At 52.5% G+C, this 19,730-nt stretch overlaps 1 protein-coding gene across 3 annotated transcripts; it reads left to right on the forward strand.

Annotated features, from left to right (window-relative positions):
* The first annotated feature begins 1,020 nt into the window (after positions 1-1,020).
* Positions 1,021-18,961, forward strand: XKR5 (XK related 5). 3 transcript variants are annotated; one of them, XM_088793040.1, is made up of 7 exons: positions 1,021-1,159; positions 3,113-3,296; positions 5,094-5,278; positions 6,203-6,412; positions 7,937-8,106; positions 11,096-11,207; positions 14,883-18,961. In XM_088793040.1, the coding sequence occupies exons 2-7, from the start codon at positions 3,262-3,264 to the stop codon at positions 16,001-16,003; spliced, it is 1,833 nt and encodes a 610-aa protein (XP_088649166.1). In that variant the 5' UTR covers positions 1,021-1,159; positions 3,113-3,261; the 3' UTR covers positions 16,004-18,961. The 3 variants fall into 3 exon arrangements, with proteins under 3 accessions (XP_088649166.1, XP_019573317.3, XP_088649165.1); XM_019717758.3 differs by lacking the exon at positions 1,021-1,159 and adding an exon at positions 1,223-1,354; XM_088793039.1 differs by lacking the exon at positions 1,021-1,159 and having other exon boundaries at positions 1,376-3,296.
* The last annotated feature ends 769 nt before the right edge of the window (positions 18,962-19,730 follow it).

Consider the following 19,730-nt stretch of genomic DNA (forward strand, 5'->3'; position numbering starts at 1 on the left):
GTTTAGAGGAAAGAGACACAGAAAGTTTATGGGGAGACGTGATCTTCTGTATTTTAGAGGTGAGTCTCTGAAATGGGGAGAGCCCTAGAAGACCAGGATTTGCCGTTCTGATGAGCAAACCAGAAATGCATTGAAAAGTGAATGGAAAGCTGGGTGTGGAGGGGGAGAGAAGCCTCTCAGGATAAATATAAACATTTCCTTCAATGAAATAAAGCATTTTATAAGAATCACATTGAAACTGTAAGGAAGAACCGAAGGTGTCTGACTTCTTGGCTCTATTTAGGTAAATGGAAAATAATCATAAGAGTATAATAGGTTCGCCTGAGTCCCCCTACTCTGAGTTTTCCCTTTAAGAGGGTAAGTTCAACTGTGGATTGTTCTACTACAGGGCTCTAATCAGGACGGGGTGACAATTCCACCTAAGTAGACCAGTGTGATCAGCGCAGCAAGACCCCATGGGAAGTGGCAAACGCCCTTGACTCAAGGACGGGGCTGCAAAACTCCCCCAAAATAAAAAGGAGGAATAGTTTTGCTAATTGCCTGCTTTAGGAGTTAAAGACCCCAAGTTCATCATCACCTTCGCTGTGACTAAATAGCACTTCTTCCTGAAATTATACTATATATGTGAGTATATGTGTATCCATAATTTATACACACAATACATATATGCACACTGCACGATATATATATGGTATATATTACACATAGCATATATATGTATATATCTCCAGAGAGGTTTTCCAGTGCGCAGTGTTACTTCTTGCAAATTGGAATCTTGATTAACCCTCAAGCCCATCTAGAAAAAGCTTTTGTGAGGCCAGAGATGGGGATAGATTTAAAGGTGAGACGCAGAGGAAGAGCCAGTTAACACGCCCTGGAAGATTTCAGACTCACTAAGGGCTCTAACCCACCTCCGCCCATAGACGTGCACTTCCTGACTAGTGGTCAACCCGCCTGCCAGTCAGCGGCCCCAGAGGCGGTGACCAGTGAACCACCTTCCGGGCTAAGCTACCTGCAGCCCTGCAGCTCTCCCCGTACTTCTCCAGGTTCCGCTAGAAAGTTGGGGAACAGCGAGAAAACACTCCTCCCACAGCAGGAGGCTCCATCTGATGCAGCCCCGTAGCCAGAAAACTCAGTACTGCCTTCCCTCTCCCCGCTGGTAACTTGAGATAAACCAGAACCAGTCTAACGGCTGGGGCCGAAATGCCTCCCGCAGTCGGGTCTCCGCCGGAAACCTCCCCGACTCAGCCGCGCGCGGGGGGAGGGGCAGGGGCGAGGCGGCGCGGGCGGCGGAGGATGCACGCGGGGCTGCTGGGGCTCTCGGCCCTGCTGCAGGCGGCCGAGCAGAGCGCGCGTGAGTGCTGGGCAGCTCGAGGCTGGGCGCCTGCCATGCTCACCCTTCCAACACCCCAACCCCTTCACACCACCCCTGCCGCGGGGGGCAGCCTGCCCCCCTGCGCACAGCACTGCGCGCCAGTGTAGCACCGTGCACCCCAACCGCCCCGCCCTGAGTGGACCCCCACGATGCACGATCCCCCGTGGATGGGTGATTGCCCCCACCCGTGATGCATGATCTCCTACGCATGGGACCTCGAGTGGATGCACGCCTTCCCCACCCTCACCCCGCGGATGCATGGTCCTCTGTTGGATGCACGGCCTCTCCCCGCAGATATTTGATCCTCCCAGAGCCCGGGCACCTGTATCCCGCCCCTCCCTCCAGGAAGGCCTCCTGGACTCAGCAGGGTGCTGCGGATGCGAGATGGGCCGAAGGCGGGCCCGGGTGCACCCTGCTCCCCCCGCCCCCATCCCGGGCTGGCCTAGCGGTCTCGGGCTGCTTAGAAACCGGGCTGAGGGGGGTGGGACGGGGCACGGCGTCCACACTGCCCTGGAGGTCTGTGTTCTGCCTCAGGGTTCAGAACAGGGCCGAACGCGGCTCGCTGGGAGCATCCCTGTCCTGTGAGGAGCCGGGCCCTCGCCGGCTGAGACGAAGCAAGATGGCAACACTTAGCGCCTTTCTAGTTTGAATTTGTAACTCTTTCGGAGCCGGAGAGGAGGCCCCGCCCACTTCCGCCCGGGTCCCTGCAGACGCGTCTACCTCGGAGGGGTCCGAAGGGGAGGGGTCTTTAATGAGGCCACAACTTCTAGATAACCCCCTGCCAGCAACGCCCCTCCCCAGCATGCACGCACCTGGAATCTCCCGCGGGCGCTGGCTCTGCACTTCTCTACTGGGAGCCGGTTGCTGACCCCGGGTTGGCGGGGTCCCTTGTTGGAACCGCTGTCTCTGCGGGTTCCCCCGAGGCTCCCCCACCGCGCTGTTTCCGAGGGGCTTTGGGCAAGACTGGCACCCAGGAGGAGGTCCAGTGAGATCAGCAACAAAGCTCCTGAACACAAGACAGGACCCCAAGGCCTCCGCCCCGCCCCCAGTGGGGAGCTGCCCGGGCCTCAGCATTCCTTCTCCAAGGACTGCTGGGGACGCTGGCCTGCGTGTTCAAGCAGGGGCAGAGCCTGGGGACCTAGGATGGCTGCCAAGTCCTGACCCCTTGTCCAGACCTACAGGGTTCTATCTGTCTTGGGCAATGTTGGGTTTCCGCTACTATCGGCGGGTTTATGTGCCTGCAAATCCATTTTAAACTCTAATACCGGGAAACCCAAGCAGTAGTCATAGGAAACCATGGCTGTATGGTGGGCAGATACCAGCACCCACCCCACTGTCATCGGTTGGGGAGCTCAGATCCATACTTAGATTTGTCTCCACCCCTCAGGCCTCAAAAATAAATAACTCCATCCTCAGAGAGCAGGCTTGGCTTTTTTTTTTTCAGCACATGCTAGGTGCCAGGTATTGTTTTTGCATATACGTTCTGTGCCATCTAACAGTCCCTTTATACGACCATGGTGTCTGAACCTCTGGGGGCCTCAATCAAAGCCCTAGCACTTAATGAAGCCCTAGCACTTTCATTCGACCTCAGGCCCATCTCGACTGACTGCCGGCAGGCTGTGCCGGCTCCAGGGCTGGGTCTAGCAGAGGCCTGCCTGTTGGGGACGCAGTGTTGGCTGGTCAGCCAGGCTCACTCCATTTCCCACTCACCCTCCACCTTTCCCCCTCGCCCCCCAGGCCTCTGCACCGTGACCTACTACTTTACCACAGGACAGCTGCTCTGGGGGTGGCTGGCCCTGGCTGTGCTGCTGCCTGGCTGCTTAGTCCAGGGCCTGAGCTACCTGTGGTTCCGAGCAGACGGACAGCAGGGCCACTGCTGCTTGGTCATGCTGCACCTCCTACAGCTCGGCGTGTGGAAGCGGTAAGCCTGATTGCACAAGTGGTAGGAGGGTTCATTTGTGCACAGGTACTGTACCCTCAGGGTCCTAACTGCCCTCCCCCTACCTAGTTCCATTTTAACAACTACTACCTTAGTCAAGGCAGTGGGCACAGTTTGGAGCACAGACCAGGCAGTGGAGCTGGCCTGGTGGCCTGGTGGCGTCATCATCGAACCTTTTGTGCAGGAAGAAGCCATTTGGGAGCCAGGGCCCGTTTCTGCCATTAAAAAGCAGCCTGGATGGGCCTAGTTCTGGCAGGCTCACCTGTGGGCAGGCTCACCTGTGGGCAGGCTCACCAGTACGTAAATGGCAAATTTCAGTTCTCAGCTGTTTTATCATCCCATAGAGTAGCCAAGAATAAAAGAGGGTGGATACTGGGAGGGTCAGATGGGTGAAGCCCTGCAGCTCTCGTGTTCATTAAGTGGTAGGTGCCAAGGGGTGGGGGTGGGGGTGCTCAAGGAGTCATTGCCAGTTTTCAGGCCTCGGGCTGTGCCATGGGCTGTTCTCAGTGGTTTATGCCTTCAGGTTGTTCCCAGGGCTTTCTCTGTGGGAGCTGAAGTGAGTTTTCTGATTTCTCAGCTGAGTCTGAGGAGGGACTAATTCCCTTCCTCCCAGAGTAGAATCTTAAGTTGGAGGTAGAGGGTGCTTCTGACAGACATAAAGCACCCACCCCGACTGTCATGGGCCCCTTACAGCTGGAACCCTAGGTGCATAAAGGCACCAAAAACAGTTTGCAGCCACAGACGTTTGCCTGATGTTGGGCCTTTGGCTTTACTCAGTGCGGGTCCTCTGAAAAGATCCAACTCTTACTAGGGGGTGGAGAGCAAAGGTGGTTTTCCCATCAGGCTCACAAAGGATTAAAGCCTACTTGGTCCTGTGTACCGTTTTCACGCCCTTGCCTCAGCCCAGCCCAGTAAGAAAACAATTAAGGGTTTGGGTCCTCCTGGGACCACCTAGTTCGTTGTAGCCATCAAGTATGTGACCTCAAGGACAGACCGCCTATTGAAAAACACGAGTCAACGTTCTAAGCTAATATTTCACAGCTCAAAGGGAGAGTTACGCCAGTGCCAGTCCCTTGAGAGCAGCTTCCCGAACAACTGCCAGATAAACCTGCCTTCTGAGCTGTGTGGGGACCCTCAGGCCCGGCTCATCCAGAACTGGGGCTGCGTCAGGCTTTCGGTGCATCCAGATCCATGCAGCTAGTCCCACAGTGACTCCACTCTCTTGTCTCCCCATCACCTCTGGCCACCTGGGTCTCTGGCCGTCCCCAGCCAGGCCGCCTCTTCCTTCTCATCCTGCTCTACGCCTGTCCCAGTGTCAGTAGCACACACAATTCTCCATTCTGTGAGGAGAGGATATGTTTTCTCATCTCCGTGTGCTCTAAAGCGATGGTGGCATGGTACCTTGCAACAAGCATTTGTTGAGCAAATTAATAATTCCCGTCCCAAAAGGTTCCGGGGTGGGGGATGCATGTCCGGGTTAGCGCCAAACCACGCAAGGCTGAGAGCGAGCCCCCAGCAAGCCTGTGTGCTCCAGGCTCTGGCACACACCGCACCACCACCACCACCACACACATGGGCTGAGCAGGGTCACATATGGCAGCATCTGGACTGGAGGGCACATCTTCAGTGTGGAGTCAGAGCTCAGGGACCCCAGTGTGCAGACCTGAGAGGTTATTCTCCAAAACGCTATAGGTCCCAACAGCAAGCCAGAAAAAGGAGGGTGTCCTAGTCAAGCTGGCGAAGTCTGACTCTGCACCACACATCCTTGCTCTTCCTCAGACACTGGGACGCCATGGCAACTGTTCTGTGGAAGGATGGGGTGGCCCGCCACCAGGGCCAGCTGCTGCTCCAGGAGGCCGACCTGTCAGCTCTCCGCCTCTTGGAAGCCCTGCTCCAGACCGGACCCCACTTGCTGCTTCAAACTTATGTTTTCCTCGCCTCAGATTTCACAGATATTGTGCCAGGTGAGCGACTTCATTCAGAGCACAGCCTGTCCCACTTCTCAAGGGGGACACACACAAATGCTTTATTTAGCAGAAGTCCACAATCGAAGATTTCCCCTGCTGGGAAGGATGAAGGCAGCCCAAGCTCACAAGTTCAAGGTCATGGCTAACACAGGCTTTCGTTGGGGTGATTAGTTCCCAGGGGGTTGGCTCCCTTCATGGGCTCAGTCCCTAACATAGAAATTGTGGGTCACATACCCTCGAAACACCTGGCGAAGGTCCACACTCTGCTTCTCGGCAACATCACTGCATCTTTAGTCACTAGAGTAAGTCAGTGCTGCCAGCGGCTTATCCCTCGAGAGGCCCCGGCAATGTCTGCCTGCAGCTGGCACGCGCCCCAGCCGTTGGCGTGTTCCTCCTTTCCTTTTATCTTGGTGGCTTCTTGCTCTCCCCCCACGGCTCCTTTCTCTTCCCTGTCTTTGCCGAGTGTCCACATTTCTACATGCAGAAGTTAAATACCTGAGTCAGGACTGCGCTGTCCTTCCATCTGGCCTTATCACAGGGCCGGGCGCAGTTTGGTGTTCTGGTTTTATGTCTTTGATCAAACCTCCTTTGTGTGGATCGGACAACAAAGTACATTTGAGATGGAATACCATGCTCAGAGCCCTCTGAACTGCTTTGTTACAAACAGAGCTCAGAGCAAGGGGCTGAGAGGCTCAGTCACTCAGACATTTTCTGTACAGAGGAAGAACCCAGCTCACTTCTGGGGAAGCGTCACGCTGAGGACACATCTCACGTCCTCGGTTCTTCCTGTGCACAGACGTGTGTTTTACATAGGGGTCTGTTATCCGCTGTCAGGGTGCTTGTTTACAGATGCCCTCGTGAAACCAGGTTTTAATCAGAGGATGGACGTTTCACAAACACTGCTGCCCACATCTCTTCCAGGGATGAGCGCCCTGTGCTCCTGGGCGGCCCTGTCCTGGGCCCTGGTGTGCTATGCTCGTTTCATGGGCTCCATGAAGCCAGGTCACCTCGCCACGCCATGGGCTGCCCTCTTCTGCCAGCAACTGTGGAGGATGGGCATGGTGGGAGCCCGCGTCCTGAGTCTGGCTTTGTTCTTCAGAGCTCACCACGCCTGGGGTTTGGTGGCTGGAGGTAAGCGAGCGTGTGTCCTGGCTGCCCATTGCTGTATAATGAACCACGCCAGAACTTAATGCCTTCAAATAGCCACTTCCGATCATCAACCCCAGTTCTGGGGTCTGACTGTGGGGGTTCTTTCCTGGGGGGGCTCACAGGGGTACAGTAGGATAATGTGTGTCTGGATTCCCAGGGCAGCTCCACTGGGCTGGCTGTACAGATGGCATCTTCCCTCTCAGCCGGGCACCCCGGGCTCCTCGTGCCCTTTCTCTTCAGCAGGGTAGCCTGGACTGCATACTTGGCAGCTGAGAATTCCAAGAACAAGGAAGTGGAAACGGGCAGTCCTCAAAACTGGCTCAGCACTGGGTCAGCCCCACTTCTGCTGTATGCCAGCCATCAAAGCAGTCACGGCCAGCCCAGATGCAGGCGATGGAGGAAGAGACTGCAGGCCCCATGGGGACCCAGGGAAGGGCAGCAATGGATGGTGCTCTTGTGGAGATAAGCTCCCATAGCCAATGGCCCAGCCAGCTGCAGAGCACAGCTGTATTTGCTGTGAAGGCTTTTAGAACACTGTGTTCTATACCCTGGGCTGAAACCTATTCTGTAGAAAAGCTGTCATTCAAACAGGAGGGAGGCAGAGGGTCCCCCTGCCCTGACACACTAGAAAAATATACAGCACATACTATGATATTTTCATAGCCTCCGAAAGCCCTTAATTGCATTTGCACACTGAAGTTTAGACATCTCTGTTTCACATAGGACCACTCCACCGAGCCCAACCTTTGCTCAGCTTCAGTCTAGCTGAATGGACATGCGAACAGCAATGGTAGGTGCTCTGCCTGACTATGCAGAGTCCCTGCAGGGCCCTGTGTGTCCCGTGTGCCAAGGACAGGAATCTCCTCTGGTCATCGGGGAACGCATGCTGCAAGAAGCAACAGTGCACCCCTGTTTAAAGAGAACGGAGGCATTGAGAAATATTTAGACGTGCCCCAAAGCCAACGTTAATACACTTAGGACAGAAAGGAGACATTTTTGAAAGAAACTGTACTAAAGAGAGAGCAACTTTATTACTCATATATTGTTTAATTGAGCTCAAAGTCCCATATGATAGTATTCATCTTAAAACAGAGGAATAAAATTAAGCTGGAGTGTGCAGGAAGACCTATCGTGTGGCTGTGCAGGGTTTTAGCCCTGGTAGCAGTGACTGACAATCGTGGGCCGTCAGTTTCATAACTGCCGACCAACCAACCGCCTTCTGGAACTAAGCGGGCACATGTTTGGTAAGTGTTATTGGGGCTAGTCTTTGTTTTCTCATCCCCAAATTAGGTCAGGTACCCTTGATGAGGACCAAATGAAACAATACGTGCAAAGATAAAATGTGTTGATTTTCTGTGCCCCTCAGATCTCTTCTGGGTTTGACCTCATGGACGCTGGGCCAGGCGTGGTCAGATCAGAGAGGAGGTTCGAGGCCCGGTTTCCATGCCCCTGCCCGAAACCCGCCCTGCCTCCCTGAGTGGACTCTAATGGCCCTCCTCTCGCCAGGTGCCCACTGGCTGGTGATGACATTCTGGCTCGTGGCCCAGCAGAGTGACATCGTGGAAAGCACCTGCCCCTGGCAGCTGTTCAACCTGCTGGTGGGCGCCGTGTACATCCTCTGCTACCTCAACTTCTGGGATGGCCCTTCCAGAAACAGGATGGTCACGTTCTACATGGCAAGTGACGATGTCGGTTTCCTTCAGTCCTCACTTTTACTGTGTTTATAGAGCGTGTGTGTGTGTGCATGTGTGTGTGCGTGTGTGTGCGCGTGTGCGTGCAACTATTTAAGAAGGAATAGCTTGGTTTTAGGGAAAATTCAAAAAGGAATTCTAGTCTCAAACAGAGATGTGGACTCTGAAACAGTAACCTGATGCCCAGCTGTTCCCACACAGTTACCGTAGCAAGAATTTTGGCGACTTTGGTGATGTTTTCAGCCACTCTCTACGCCAGCCCATCTGATAAATAGAATCACAATTCTACTCTGTTATATACACAATATCCTTGTTAATCAACTCAGTTATTGAGTTACAGCCATCGTCCTAGATAGTTTGAAAAACCTAAAGGGGATGTAATGGACTGCCTCTAGGCTGCTTCTCAGCGAGTACAACAGACAAGCTATTTTATGCACAAATAACCCACACACACCCAAAAGAAAGGCAGAATGGGGATAGATGCTAGGAGAAAAGTGATGTCTGAAACTCATAGGAGTGCTGTCAGTTTCACATCCCGCTGGCTGACCAGAGATGCTCTTGACTGGAAGGGGGAGGTGAGCTGCTCTGCAAACAGCAAAGGAGAGAGGATGCAGCCACAGGCTTCAGAGCACAGGTTTTGGAATCAGACAAGCTTGCAGGGACCCCCAGCCCCACCAATGACTATCACCAGCTGGTTTGGCCAATGATGTAAACTCTCTGAACCTATTATTTTCATCGGCACTTTAGGAAACTGTCACCTGTCCCTGTGACAGTAATGTAAAATCCGCATTTTCAGGGACCCTGGGATGATTAAACAAAATAATAAACAACGTGGCACAAAATAACCCACAAACAGTGGTCATTACTAATACAAGATGAAGAGACTTGCCAGGGAGCAGGCAGGCAGGCACTCCCAGGAGCCGGGAGCAAGTGTAAGTGGCCTGAGATGCAGCCCCTCACCAGGGAGGTGGGTGGCGTGGTCACCTACTGAGCCCTGTAGAGCTTCCTGACCCCATAGGCCACAGGGACAGATGGACAGATGGAAGAGGACTCGTGATGTGTGAGAAGCCCAGAGCCTCACCAAGCCTGTTTCCACGTCTGAAACCAGGAATAATAATAATACCCGTCTCGTATGGGGTGAGGATGAATTTGTTCAGCATCATGCAAGTCACAGCTTCCCAGCCCGTGTGCACGCGCACGTGAATAAAATGGAGGACTCATTGTATTGTCCGTTTGCAGAAGCAGTTTCTTCATCTGCCAATGCCCAAATGTGCCCCGATTACCAGCAACGAAATGAGCAGAAGTTGTGCATTCGTTGCTTTGGTTTTTGTTTTGGTCACTTTCATACCTTTGTCTCTATATTATCTCCCAGGGGTTTTTACGCGTTCAAGGGAAACAAACACCTTATAGCTCCCGGTGTCTTTGTCACCAGATCACTGGGTTGAGAGTGATTAAGCAGGAACAATAGAAATTAGACACTATCGAAGGTCAGAATGGAAGGTGCAGCGATGGCACTATCTGTATGCCCTTCACCGTCTGACTCACAGGCTCCTTTAGACTCGTCACAGCCCTACGACATCGTGGGGTGTGAGAATCCCAGTTACAGCTGGGGAACTGGACTCCCAGAGGCAAAGTAGCACGTCCAGGGTCACACGTGTCAGGTGACACATCCAGGGCCGGCCAGTGGTGCTGCCCAGGCCAGACCTAGGTCTCCGATCCTGTGCTCCAGGCCTCCTGCCAACACCATTCCCATGTCAGGCCCTGCCACGTGGTCCTTTCATGGACTCTCCAGTCCTTAGCAGGCACCGCCCCGAGTAGAGAGACATGAGACCTGACCCTGACCGGAAGTTGCGCCTCTTGGGGAAAAACTGTTCTGTTGGCAAAGAAAGGGTTAATACAACTTTTCTCCTTCCTTCCTTCCTTCCTTCCTTCCTTCCTTCCTTCCTTCCTTCCTTCCTTCTTTTCTTTTTTTTGTTCCAAAAGGGAAAAGACCACAGAATCCACTTTCTAAGGAGGATGGGCCTGGTGGCTGCTTAGAGTAGCTCTAGTTTTTAATAGCTAATGGCTTTGCTTAAATAATGGAAAATGTGTCCTCAGGTCACAGCCACCCAGAAGCCAAGGCATGGGGAGAACAGACATTCTTAGGGTTGTTAAGCAGCTCCTCAACGTTTTCAATTCTCTCCTTCTTTGACATTTTTAGAGTTAAAATGACGCCAATAAATGACTATACTAAAGTTTTCAAGGACTTTCAGCATGAAATAGTATTACAATTTAGTTTTTTTAATGTCTCATACACAGTATTTCAATACATCATCTTTGAATTATGTCCAGATTGTTTAATTATTTTAAGAAATATATCTTTATATTTGAAAACTGGAAAGCAAAGTTAATAAGCCTGCCTGATGGGAGGGACAGAGCCGTCTGTGAGCCGTGTCTAAGAGCAGCCAGCTTTTTGTCCCTGCAGGAGGCTGTGTTCCGCAGCAAGCATGCTGCCACCTGGTGGCCACAGACCAAAGTTACCTCTAAGAGACACATATTTGAAAACATTTTTTTTTAATGTTATGGAAGTTTGTGACTCTCGCTTACTGGAATTCAATGGCGCTGTAAGCTCTGCAGATACTTTTAGTTATTGTGTTATAAAACTAATAATGCATACAGTTAACATGGGAATATAAAGTAGGAGATATCTGTCCTCAGCCCTCCAAAGGGAGCCACGGAGCCATGTGGGCTGTGTCCTTACATTTCCTGTGTGTTTATGATTCTGCAGACATGCTAATGAGCTGCACTGAGAAGAGGGACATGCCCCCTTTGCCAGAGCAGCTCTCAGGCCCCGACCCTGCTTCCAGGAGGCCCTGTCATCGTGGAGCCCCCGTGGACATCGAGGACACAGCCTCCCACACTGAAGGAAGGAAGCTGCCACAGAACCATGGGACGGGAGTCCTGGCTACATGGTGACTCTCCCTTTGTCCTGCAGATTATGCTGCTGGAGAACAGCATCCTGTTGCTCTTGGCCACTGACTTTCTCCAGGGGACGTCGGTGACCAGCCTGTGGGCCATCGCAGGAGTCATGTCTGGGTTTCTAATTGGTAAGACCCAACGCGGCCTTTTTATTCTCCCTCCACACCCCCAACGTGTTTCTATACAACAAACCAACTCCAAGGGCAGGAAACTGTGCTCAGAGAAGGTAGGGGTGGTGCTCGCGGCACTGTGGGTGGCAAGGCTCCCCACCTGGGATGACACACAGCTCAGCCTTCTTCGTCGGCCGTGCTTGGCTGTGCCGGGAACCAGCACAGCGGGGCTGACTCCTATCCCAACACCTCGTGGGCAGGGCTGCCCCCTAGAGCGATGGCCGGGGCCAAGGACGGGACCTCAGCACCGTGGGATCTGGGGTGCAGAGTCTTCATCCTCCTGACACTATGTCACTGGAGCCCGAGGAGCTGGTTGGTGAGTGGCCCCAACCTACAGCTGAGGAAGATGAGGCACAGAGGAGGTTAAGTGACGTCTCTCGGGGCCAGACGCTTTGTAAGTGGTAGAGCTAGCTCAGCCCCAGCTCCACGTCCGGCATCTAGCCCGAGGCCCGGCAGTTTTAGATAATCAGTTCCACTTTCAGAGTGAATGGATGAGTCCGAGCTCTATGCTATGCCCCCTGTGTTAACCTAGACGAACAGGCCCATGAGAGCCCGAAAGGGAATTCCTCTCCTACGCCTGGAAAAGAAAAAGAAAAGGCACCCTGTTGTCAGCTTGCCCTCCCCACACAGCGTGGCCCAGCCCGGCGACCAGGGCCCTCTCCATCTGCAGGCCTGTGCTACAGTGCCCAGGACAGCCGCCAAACGCCTCACGTGGGTCCTTGTGCTTCTGAAACACAATCGATGCCGTTTCCTCAGTTGTTTACACAACTCACAGCCCTGAGCTCCCGCCCTCGCCCCACAGCTTTCCCTGTGGTCACCCACACCCTGAATGAGGCATGCGGGAGCGGTGGGTACCACCTGGACAGCCCCGGCCCCTAAGCAGAGAAATGGTGTCGAGGGACTTGGGTCTTTCTATTGCTCATACCAGCCGGAGGTCACACTGGCCTGAGTCAGTAGCACTGACTAGGGAAAGGACATGACCTTCAGCATCCATGCCCTTAGGGAGGATGGAGCAGATTCATAAATTGTGGCCTTAGAATAAATCTTTGGGAGCCACAAACTACCCTGGCTTTAAGCTGTCTCCCCATCATGAGATGGCACAAGTCAGGGCTTGTTAAACGTTTGGGTTGCTGACTCAGCCCTTCTTTTTCAAATTAAACATTTTTCTTTTGAGATAATTATGGTTATAAGAAATAACATAGAGATCCTCCCACCGATAAAAATTTTTGAAAACATTTGTTTAAAACGTATAAAGCAAGAAATGTCAGAAGGACAACTAAGGTATCTGGGAGGTGCCTGGAAAGAATTCACCAATGACATAACTTTAGAGCCAGACTTTGGGGGATGGATGGAAGGTATTAAGGTAAAGAGCAGGGAAAAGTTTCAAAATTGTGCACAAGTGAAAGAAAGAAGGAAGGGACAGAGAGAGAGAGGAAGGAAAGAATATAGAGATCCCTGGACCATTACCCAATCCCCCCCGTGGTACCATCTTGCAAAACTACATCACAATGAGGACATTGGTGTGACACATTCAAGGTCCACAGAGAACATTTGTGTCACCATCAGGACCTTTCCTGTGCCTCCTTCATAACCACAGCCACTTCCTCATGCCCCAGCCCCCTCCTGAAACCCTGGCCACCTCTAATCTGTTCTCCATTTCTATAACTTTGTCACTGCCACCTGTTCTTAGATGGCAGCACAGGATATGTAACCTTTGGGCACTGGTGTGTCACCCAGCATGACTCTCTGGCTCTTCATCCAGGCCATCGTGTGTCAGTCATCCCATCCTTTGCTGCTAAGTACTGTCTCGTGTGTGGTTAACAGTTTGGTAACCGCTCGTCCTTTTTAAACCAACAATTGATTTCTAAGCTGCCAGGGACATGTAAGTGACAGAGAGAAAGCTGAGGACCCTCTTGCCAGTGTGTGACCCAGCTGTGCTCCCCCACATCGCACACGGGTCTGGGGGCTCCTGGCTTACCTGGGGGGACGGGGTGTTGTCAGCTGGAAGCCTAACCACGCACCTGGATTTTGTGCTTCTCAGAGGCATGACTGAGTGCTGTGAGCACATTGGCGCCGGGAGTAAAAGCCACCCCCCGATCTGCTTCACATACGTGAACACTTCAGTTCAGAAGGCGGGGTTCTGCAGCACCCCTGCAGTGTACCATGGTCCCAGTTCCCCACCTCGTCTCTCTCCAGGGAGAAGGTGTCCCCTTCCTCAGCGCGTTGACCCCAGGTGTCGGGAGCAGGCGTGGGAGCCGGGGACGATGGCCTGCACCCACTCAGCTGGCCAGAGGGGCTCACAGCCAGGCCTTCCCCAGTTTCCTGGAGCTGCCCGAACCCCAACTCCCACGCAGCCCTGGAGGTTGTGCTCAGGGGCAAGATGTGCACGAATCATAGTCCAAGGAGCACAGGCCTCAATCAGCAGCTTGGCCGTCATCTTGGCTCCCTGGGCATACAATTTTGAGTGCCTACTATGTGCCGCCTGGGGCTACAAAAACCCTGTGAACAACATGGCCTCATGGAAAGTCTGCCTTCTCTGAAAATGTGCACTGACGCTGTGTGATCAGGGGCCTCGTCCCCGTCTTGGCCTTGGGTGGCTCACTGTAAAAGAAGGGTGACAACACCCACCGCTGGCTGGCGGTGACAGTGCAAAACAATGTGCAGGAAAGGCTTGCGTTGTGCCCACTGCAGAGCCGCACCAGCCACGTAGGAATTCTGCCTCCCACCCTCACCCCTAAAGACAGCTCTCTGAGAGGATGTGAGGATCGGCGGTCGGTTCCTTCCAGCTCTTCCTGCCCCTCTGAGGTGCCCCCACGCCTGTTTCAGGCTTCACGCTGTTTATACCGAGCGCCCTGAACCCAGCCACTTCGTCCAGTACAACAGGAAACTGGAAATAACGTGGGAGGTTGCTGGAACGCTCTGTTAAAGAAGTTACTGCGGTAGTCAACACTTCTGATCAAAATAAATTAATCTGACAACAATGCGATTAAGGTGTTTATGCACAAAGGAAGTGCTGCTGTTGGTCATGGAAATTCCTTGATATGGGTTTTTGATGGGCATGTTTAACCTCTGCTTGGGCCTTGTTTTTGAGATTATTCCTTACCTCCCAGCTTTGGAACCCATCCACCCGTGTGCACAGGGTTGAATGCTGAGTATTTGATCCAGCTATCTGAAAGTAAAATTAGCTCTTCTATTAGGTTGGTGCAAAAGTAATTGCAGTTTAAAAGGTTAAAAATAACTGCAAAATCCACAATTACTTTTGCACCAACCTAATACCAAGGGTCTCTCACACACATGTGCACACACATGTGCACGTGTGCTCACACACACACACATGTGGACACACACACGTCTAGAGTGCTCAGCTGCAGTTGCTCTCAAGGAAGAATCGAGAGGATTTAAACTTTGTTACTACATTTGTAAGCTTAGCCACATTTGTGGTGTATGGAAGCTGCAGCCTACGTAAATTTCTTCCTCATATCCTGTCCCGATGCCCCAACAAGAGCCCCGCTTTGGACCCCAAATTACATTACTCTGCTCACAACTCCCGAACCTGCAATTCTGCAAGCCACGGTGAGGACGCAGGACTTGGAAGCCTATAAACTGAGCTCTTCTCTTTCTTGTCTTTTTCAGGCACCATCTCGCTGATCATTTATTACAGCCTGCTGCATCCTAAGTCCACACACATCTGGCAGGACTTTGTAAGGAAGTCCCGTGGCTTTGCAGGGGGTGACAAGGCAGAGACAGACTCTTCTCCCCAGGGCACCGCTCTAGCTGAAGACAGGCTGGAGAGCCCAGGCACATGTCAAGAGGAAGGTTATGAGCTAACTAGTCTCGGGGAGCCCCCCAGCTCGCAATGGGGACCCCCAGAGTCTGGGCTAGAAAGCCAGATTTCAAGGGGGAACTCTTTCCTCAATCACCACCACTGGCTCTTGGTGAAACTTGCCCTAAAAACGGGAAATGTGTCTAAGATCAACGCAGCCTTTGGAGAAGACCATCCTGGGTACTTCTGTCCCCCTGTGTGGGGCTTGAGCCAACACTACAACCAGCAGAAAAAGCCCCCGTTTTCCCAGCAAGGGCTCCCATCGTCACCCCATGGCCCCCTCACCTCAGAGAACGGCTCTGAGTTTCGAGGTGTCTCAAAAGCAGAGGCTGACCAGTCGGAAACCTCAAGTTACGTCTCTTTTACCAGCGATAATTATGGCAAAGCTCCTGTCCAGCAGCCAGCAGCTCTACAGCAGGGGGCTAGCCCAGAGGGAGGAGAAGGGGCTGTTTCTAGGGAGCAAGAAAGAGGTGCAGGTGGGCAGCCGAAAGGTGCAGGGGGACAGGAGAGCGCCACGTTGTACTTCAGTGCCACCTCGGAAGGGGCCACACCCTCACACCAAGGAGGTGGGCAAGCCACGGCACAGACGTGGGGGAAAGGCAGCCCCGCGCAGGCCGCCTCGCCTCAGCTGGCCGCTAAGCCCTTTCCCGTCGCCATAGCCAACATTAGCCCAATCCTAGGCACGGGTCCAGGTAGGAGATTCCGCCCCAGCACGGTCGTCCTCAGCAGCTCTCCGGCTGGCTCGGACGGTGGGGAGCTCACGAGGGGCCCAAATCATCTTGCCACTGCTGGCACGTGGATGTCACTGCCGCAGGTGAGCCCAAGGCCTACAGATGAGCCCTGCCTCACATCCACCCCCAAGTCTGAGTCCATCCAGAGGGATGGCAGCCCGAAGGGAAGGCCAGAGACCGAGACAAGTGTCATCATCTGACCACAGCCCCGGTGAGATAAGACAACAGGCTGGTCACTGGGTGTCTGGATAGGAGAAATTGCACTTCTGACATCCACACCCTGTGCGTCACACGGCCCCCTGGACAGCTCAGAAATGAAGGAACCAGACTAGGTTATTTCTAAGATCCCCTGTGAACACCACACACCACACCTGTGCATAAGAGATGGTCTCTAACACAGCGTGAGGGGAGAAAAGGCTTCCCATCAAAATCGCCTGCTTCCTTTTACAAACTGTACGATCCCTATTTTATTTTATTGTTGTTGTTGTTGTGGCTTCTAGGAAACTCAGAGGTACAACCCAGAGTCCTATTTTATTCTGGATTCGTGTTACAGTTAGCGTCTCTTGACACGGGTGGTTATTAATCTCTTTATAAAAGTGTATTCTAACTGCATTCTTTCATGAAACCTCATGGTAAGATAAGGCAAGCCTTTCTGGAAGTGGATGGGAAATGTATGCTACACTCATGCACCTGAGGGACAATGCAAAGGTCACTCTGAGACTCCCTCGCCTCTCTAGCAGAGCATAAATGGGATTTTTCTGTTAAACACGCAGCCCTCCTTCCCGAAGGCCAGACGGCAGTTCTTTGTGGGGCCCCTCTCCTCCGCTACTGACTTTACACTCTGTTTCCTTTTCCTCCAGACTTTGCTCCCTCCTCCATTTGATGTGATACATTATCTGTGACTTAAGCTCATCCACAAGAAGGGAATTAATGTCCCTTCCCCCTCGTGCTCTGTCTCTTTCTAACTCCTCCTTTACAGGTGTTGCCTGTGGATCAGTATTCCATCATTGCTGTAAGCCTTCCTTCATAGCTGGTTAAGGAAGTCCAGTCATAAACCACTGAGGAGGGCTGGGTGCTGTTTGCTGGGGGCACTTTTTACCTTTTCCAAACACCTCCAGGTTCAGGCACAATAGCCAAGCCCCAGAGAGAAAATGTAGAGTAACTTAGCTCACACACGCCAAGAGCATGCACAGACATTTCCTGCAGTAAGCTCGCAGACCTCAGCGTGATGGTGGGTTGCCAGCCACACATGCCAGCTCGACGTCGCAGACAGAGGACTGGCTGAGAACTTTTGCTGCAGCAGGTAAATGTAAAGTGAAGAGAGTCTGCTAACCACAGAAAGCCACCCACAGTCACTCACTGTACTATTGTAGCACATGGTCCCTGCCCCTCCTGTTCTCACAAGCTGGGAACCTGAGCCTCGTCCGACACAGCTCTACCCAGTTCCTCCTCCAAGACAACGCACGCCTCGCCTCTCGGGGGCCTTCCTGGTTTCCCCCACTTTGCCCCCTGCCTCAGGCTTGTCCTCCACAGTTCTCTACTCTCTAGGACCTCTTCCTAAACTTGGGACACCACAGGATGGGTTATTAGTGACTGCTGCAGTCATGATTCAGCTTCAGGACATGTCTTCGCCCTCACAGGCAGCCAGGAGAAAGTACCATAGACTGGCGGCTCACACAGCAGACATTTATTTCTCCTCATTCTGGAGGCTGGGATGCCCAAGACCAAGATGCCAGTGATTCAGTTCCTAGTGACAGCTCACTTGCTAGTTTGCAGACGGCCACCTTCTCCCTGTGTCCTCCCACAGTGGGGACACAGGAAGGAAGCTCTCGTGTCTTCTTCTAAGGGCACTAATCTCATCATGAGGACCCCACCTCCCAAAGTCCCATCTCCAAATACCATCACGTCGGGGGTTAGGGCTTCTGTATGTGAATTTCAAGGGGACACCATTCAGTCTGTCACAGTGCACATCCTGTTAGAAGGGCCTTGTGTCACCGGGAAAGGTGGAGGTGGGACCGGGACTCTGCTCATCCTTTTCAAACTTCCCAGCCCTTGAAGGGGCTAAAAGGCCTATTCATTCACTCGTTTAAGGACTGTGTATCGAGCATACAGCAGGCACTAAGCAGACGGAAACGGAGGCAAGCGCCTGCTGTGAAAAGGCCCATAGACCAGTCTGGGCTTCTAAATGGCCTCTTCACACCTGCAGTAAGCGGCCGCACCCAGAATGTCCAAATGCGCGTGTCACTCCCATGGCACTGGGGAATTTATCTTGTGTCTGCTGTTCCTTGGGCCTGGCTGCTTTCCTTGATTTTTTTAAGGCTCCCACACTTCCCTCTCCTGCCACAGAGCTACACAGGAAACAGCAAAAAGAACTCTGAGTGGACCTAAGTACTACAGACAGTGCACGTATTGCTTTCACTGCCATCGCCGCAAAAGCAGGGAGGCCTCTGGACCTGCCAGAAGTTCAAGTTGATTTCCATCAGTGTTTTTATGCCGACTGCACCAAACAAGGGTTTTACTCTATGCCTCAACCTCGTTCCTCTCTTTAAAGTAGACTGATGCTTTTCTGTCCTCCCGAATTTGATTCTGTGTTCCATAGTAATTAGGATGACCATCTTTCCTGGTTCCCCCAGGACTGGAGCGTTTCCTGGGGTGTGAGGAGGTTTTAGGGCTAAAACCAGGTAGACCCGGGCCAGCCGGGGTAACTGGTCACACTAATACCTGTTAGTTAGCACTATTCACTTTTTCTACGTGACGTGGCCCCTGAGAGCAGAGAAAATATCGCCTGGTTAAAAATCTGGAGATGATGTGAGTCTCCTCCAACAAAGTCCTGCAACCCCCCAAGCCCTGTCCCCACCCACATCAGTCTTGCAAAACTTGACTAATGTCCCCCTCGCTAGTCACAACCACCAGAGTCAACATAATTGTGAACTTTCAGCGCCACCAGTGCCAGGGGACCCCTGCTCTAAAGGCAAAGCTATAATCCACATTTGACATTAGCCTCTCAGGGAAGGATCTCCCATGGAAAATTACCATGGAAAAACCCCGACTCTGACCACACAGAAGCATTCATTATGGCAAGATTGTAATGACAACATTGCCCATCAGGGTTTCCATTATAACTGGGGCCTGGATTTTGGTGGAGCACAGTTCTTTCCAGCTGGAGGAAACCATGGGCAGGTTTTCAGCCCACTGGGGACTTTTCTGATTTGTTTACAAATTGGCAAGGCTTGTGGGGTGGGGGTGGGAGGGGACGAGGGGGAAGAGTAGGTTGGGAGTGGAATAAACAGTATGGATCCTTGTTCTTAGTATGTTCTTTAAACTGAAACTAAGGGAACACAAACAAACAAAACACAACCGACAAGGTCAATTACGGATGTCACTCCAACCTGGAGATTAGGAATTTAAAGGCAACGCTTGTAAAGCTGGAGCATTTGATGAAAGAATAGCTTTGCTTTTTGGTTATTCTTACACCTGAAGTTTGGTCAACAGCAGAAAAAAGGAGCGTGGGCGCACTGTACCTGGGAAGGAAGCAAAGTGCTGGGAAGGCCCGCATGGCGAGGAGACCTGGGTTCTCTTCCAGCTCTTTCCAGCTAATTCTGTGATGACAGAAATCACTTCTTTCTGTGCCTCAGGTTCCTCTCCGGTAAACCAGATACTCATAGCTGGCTGGGTTATAGAGTTCTGATCCGTGGCCACGAGGCAGTGGGTGTGAGCTGCTTCCCCAAGTGACACGGTCCTGTTCGTTCTTCTCCCTTCCTCAAGCTGAGGCCTCAGCTGCCCTCCAGAGCAGGTGGAGTCTGAGAGTCATTCTGTGCGGTCAGAGAGTCATGCAGGGTCTCTGGTCCCACTCCCCGCACAAAAACGCAGGATATGGTGAGGCCAAAAAGGAACACCAATGGAGCCATAGATAGGGGAGTCACACCT

This window comes from Rhinolophus sinicus, chromosome 16 (genome assembly GCF_057876585.1).
Source record: "Rhinolophus sinicus isolate RSI-liver-muscle chromosome 16, RSI-T2T, whole genome shotgun sequence".
NCBI lineage: Eukaryota > Metazoa > Chordata > Mammalia > Chiroptera > Rhinolophidae > Rhinolophus > Rhinolophus sinicus.

Bases quoted from the DNA above. Each gene is read 5' to 3' on its own strand.
- XKR5 (XM_088793039.1), top strand. From the start codon at position 2,890: ATGGTGTCTGAACCTCTGGGGGCCTCAATCAAAGCCCTAGCACTTAAT. The intron at 5,279-6,202 runs GTGAGCGACTTC...CATCTCTTCCAG, and splicing joins TTTCACAGATATTGTGCCAG to GGATGAGCGCCCTGTGCTCC. The intron at 11,208-14,882 runs GTAAGACCCAAC...TGTCTTTTTCAG, and splicing joins CATGTCTGGGTTTCTAATTG to GCACCATCTCGCTGATCATT.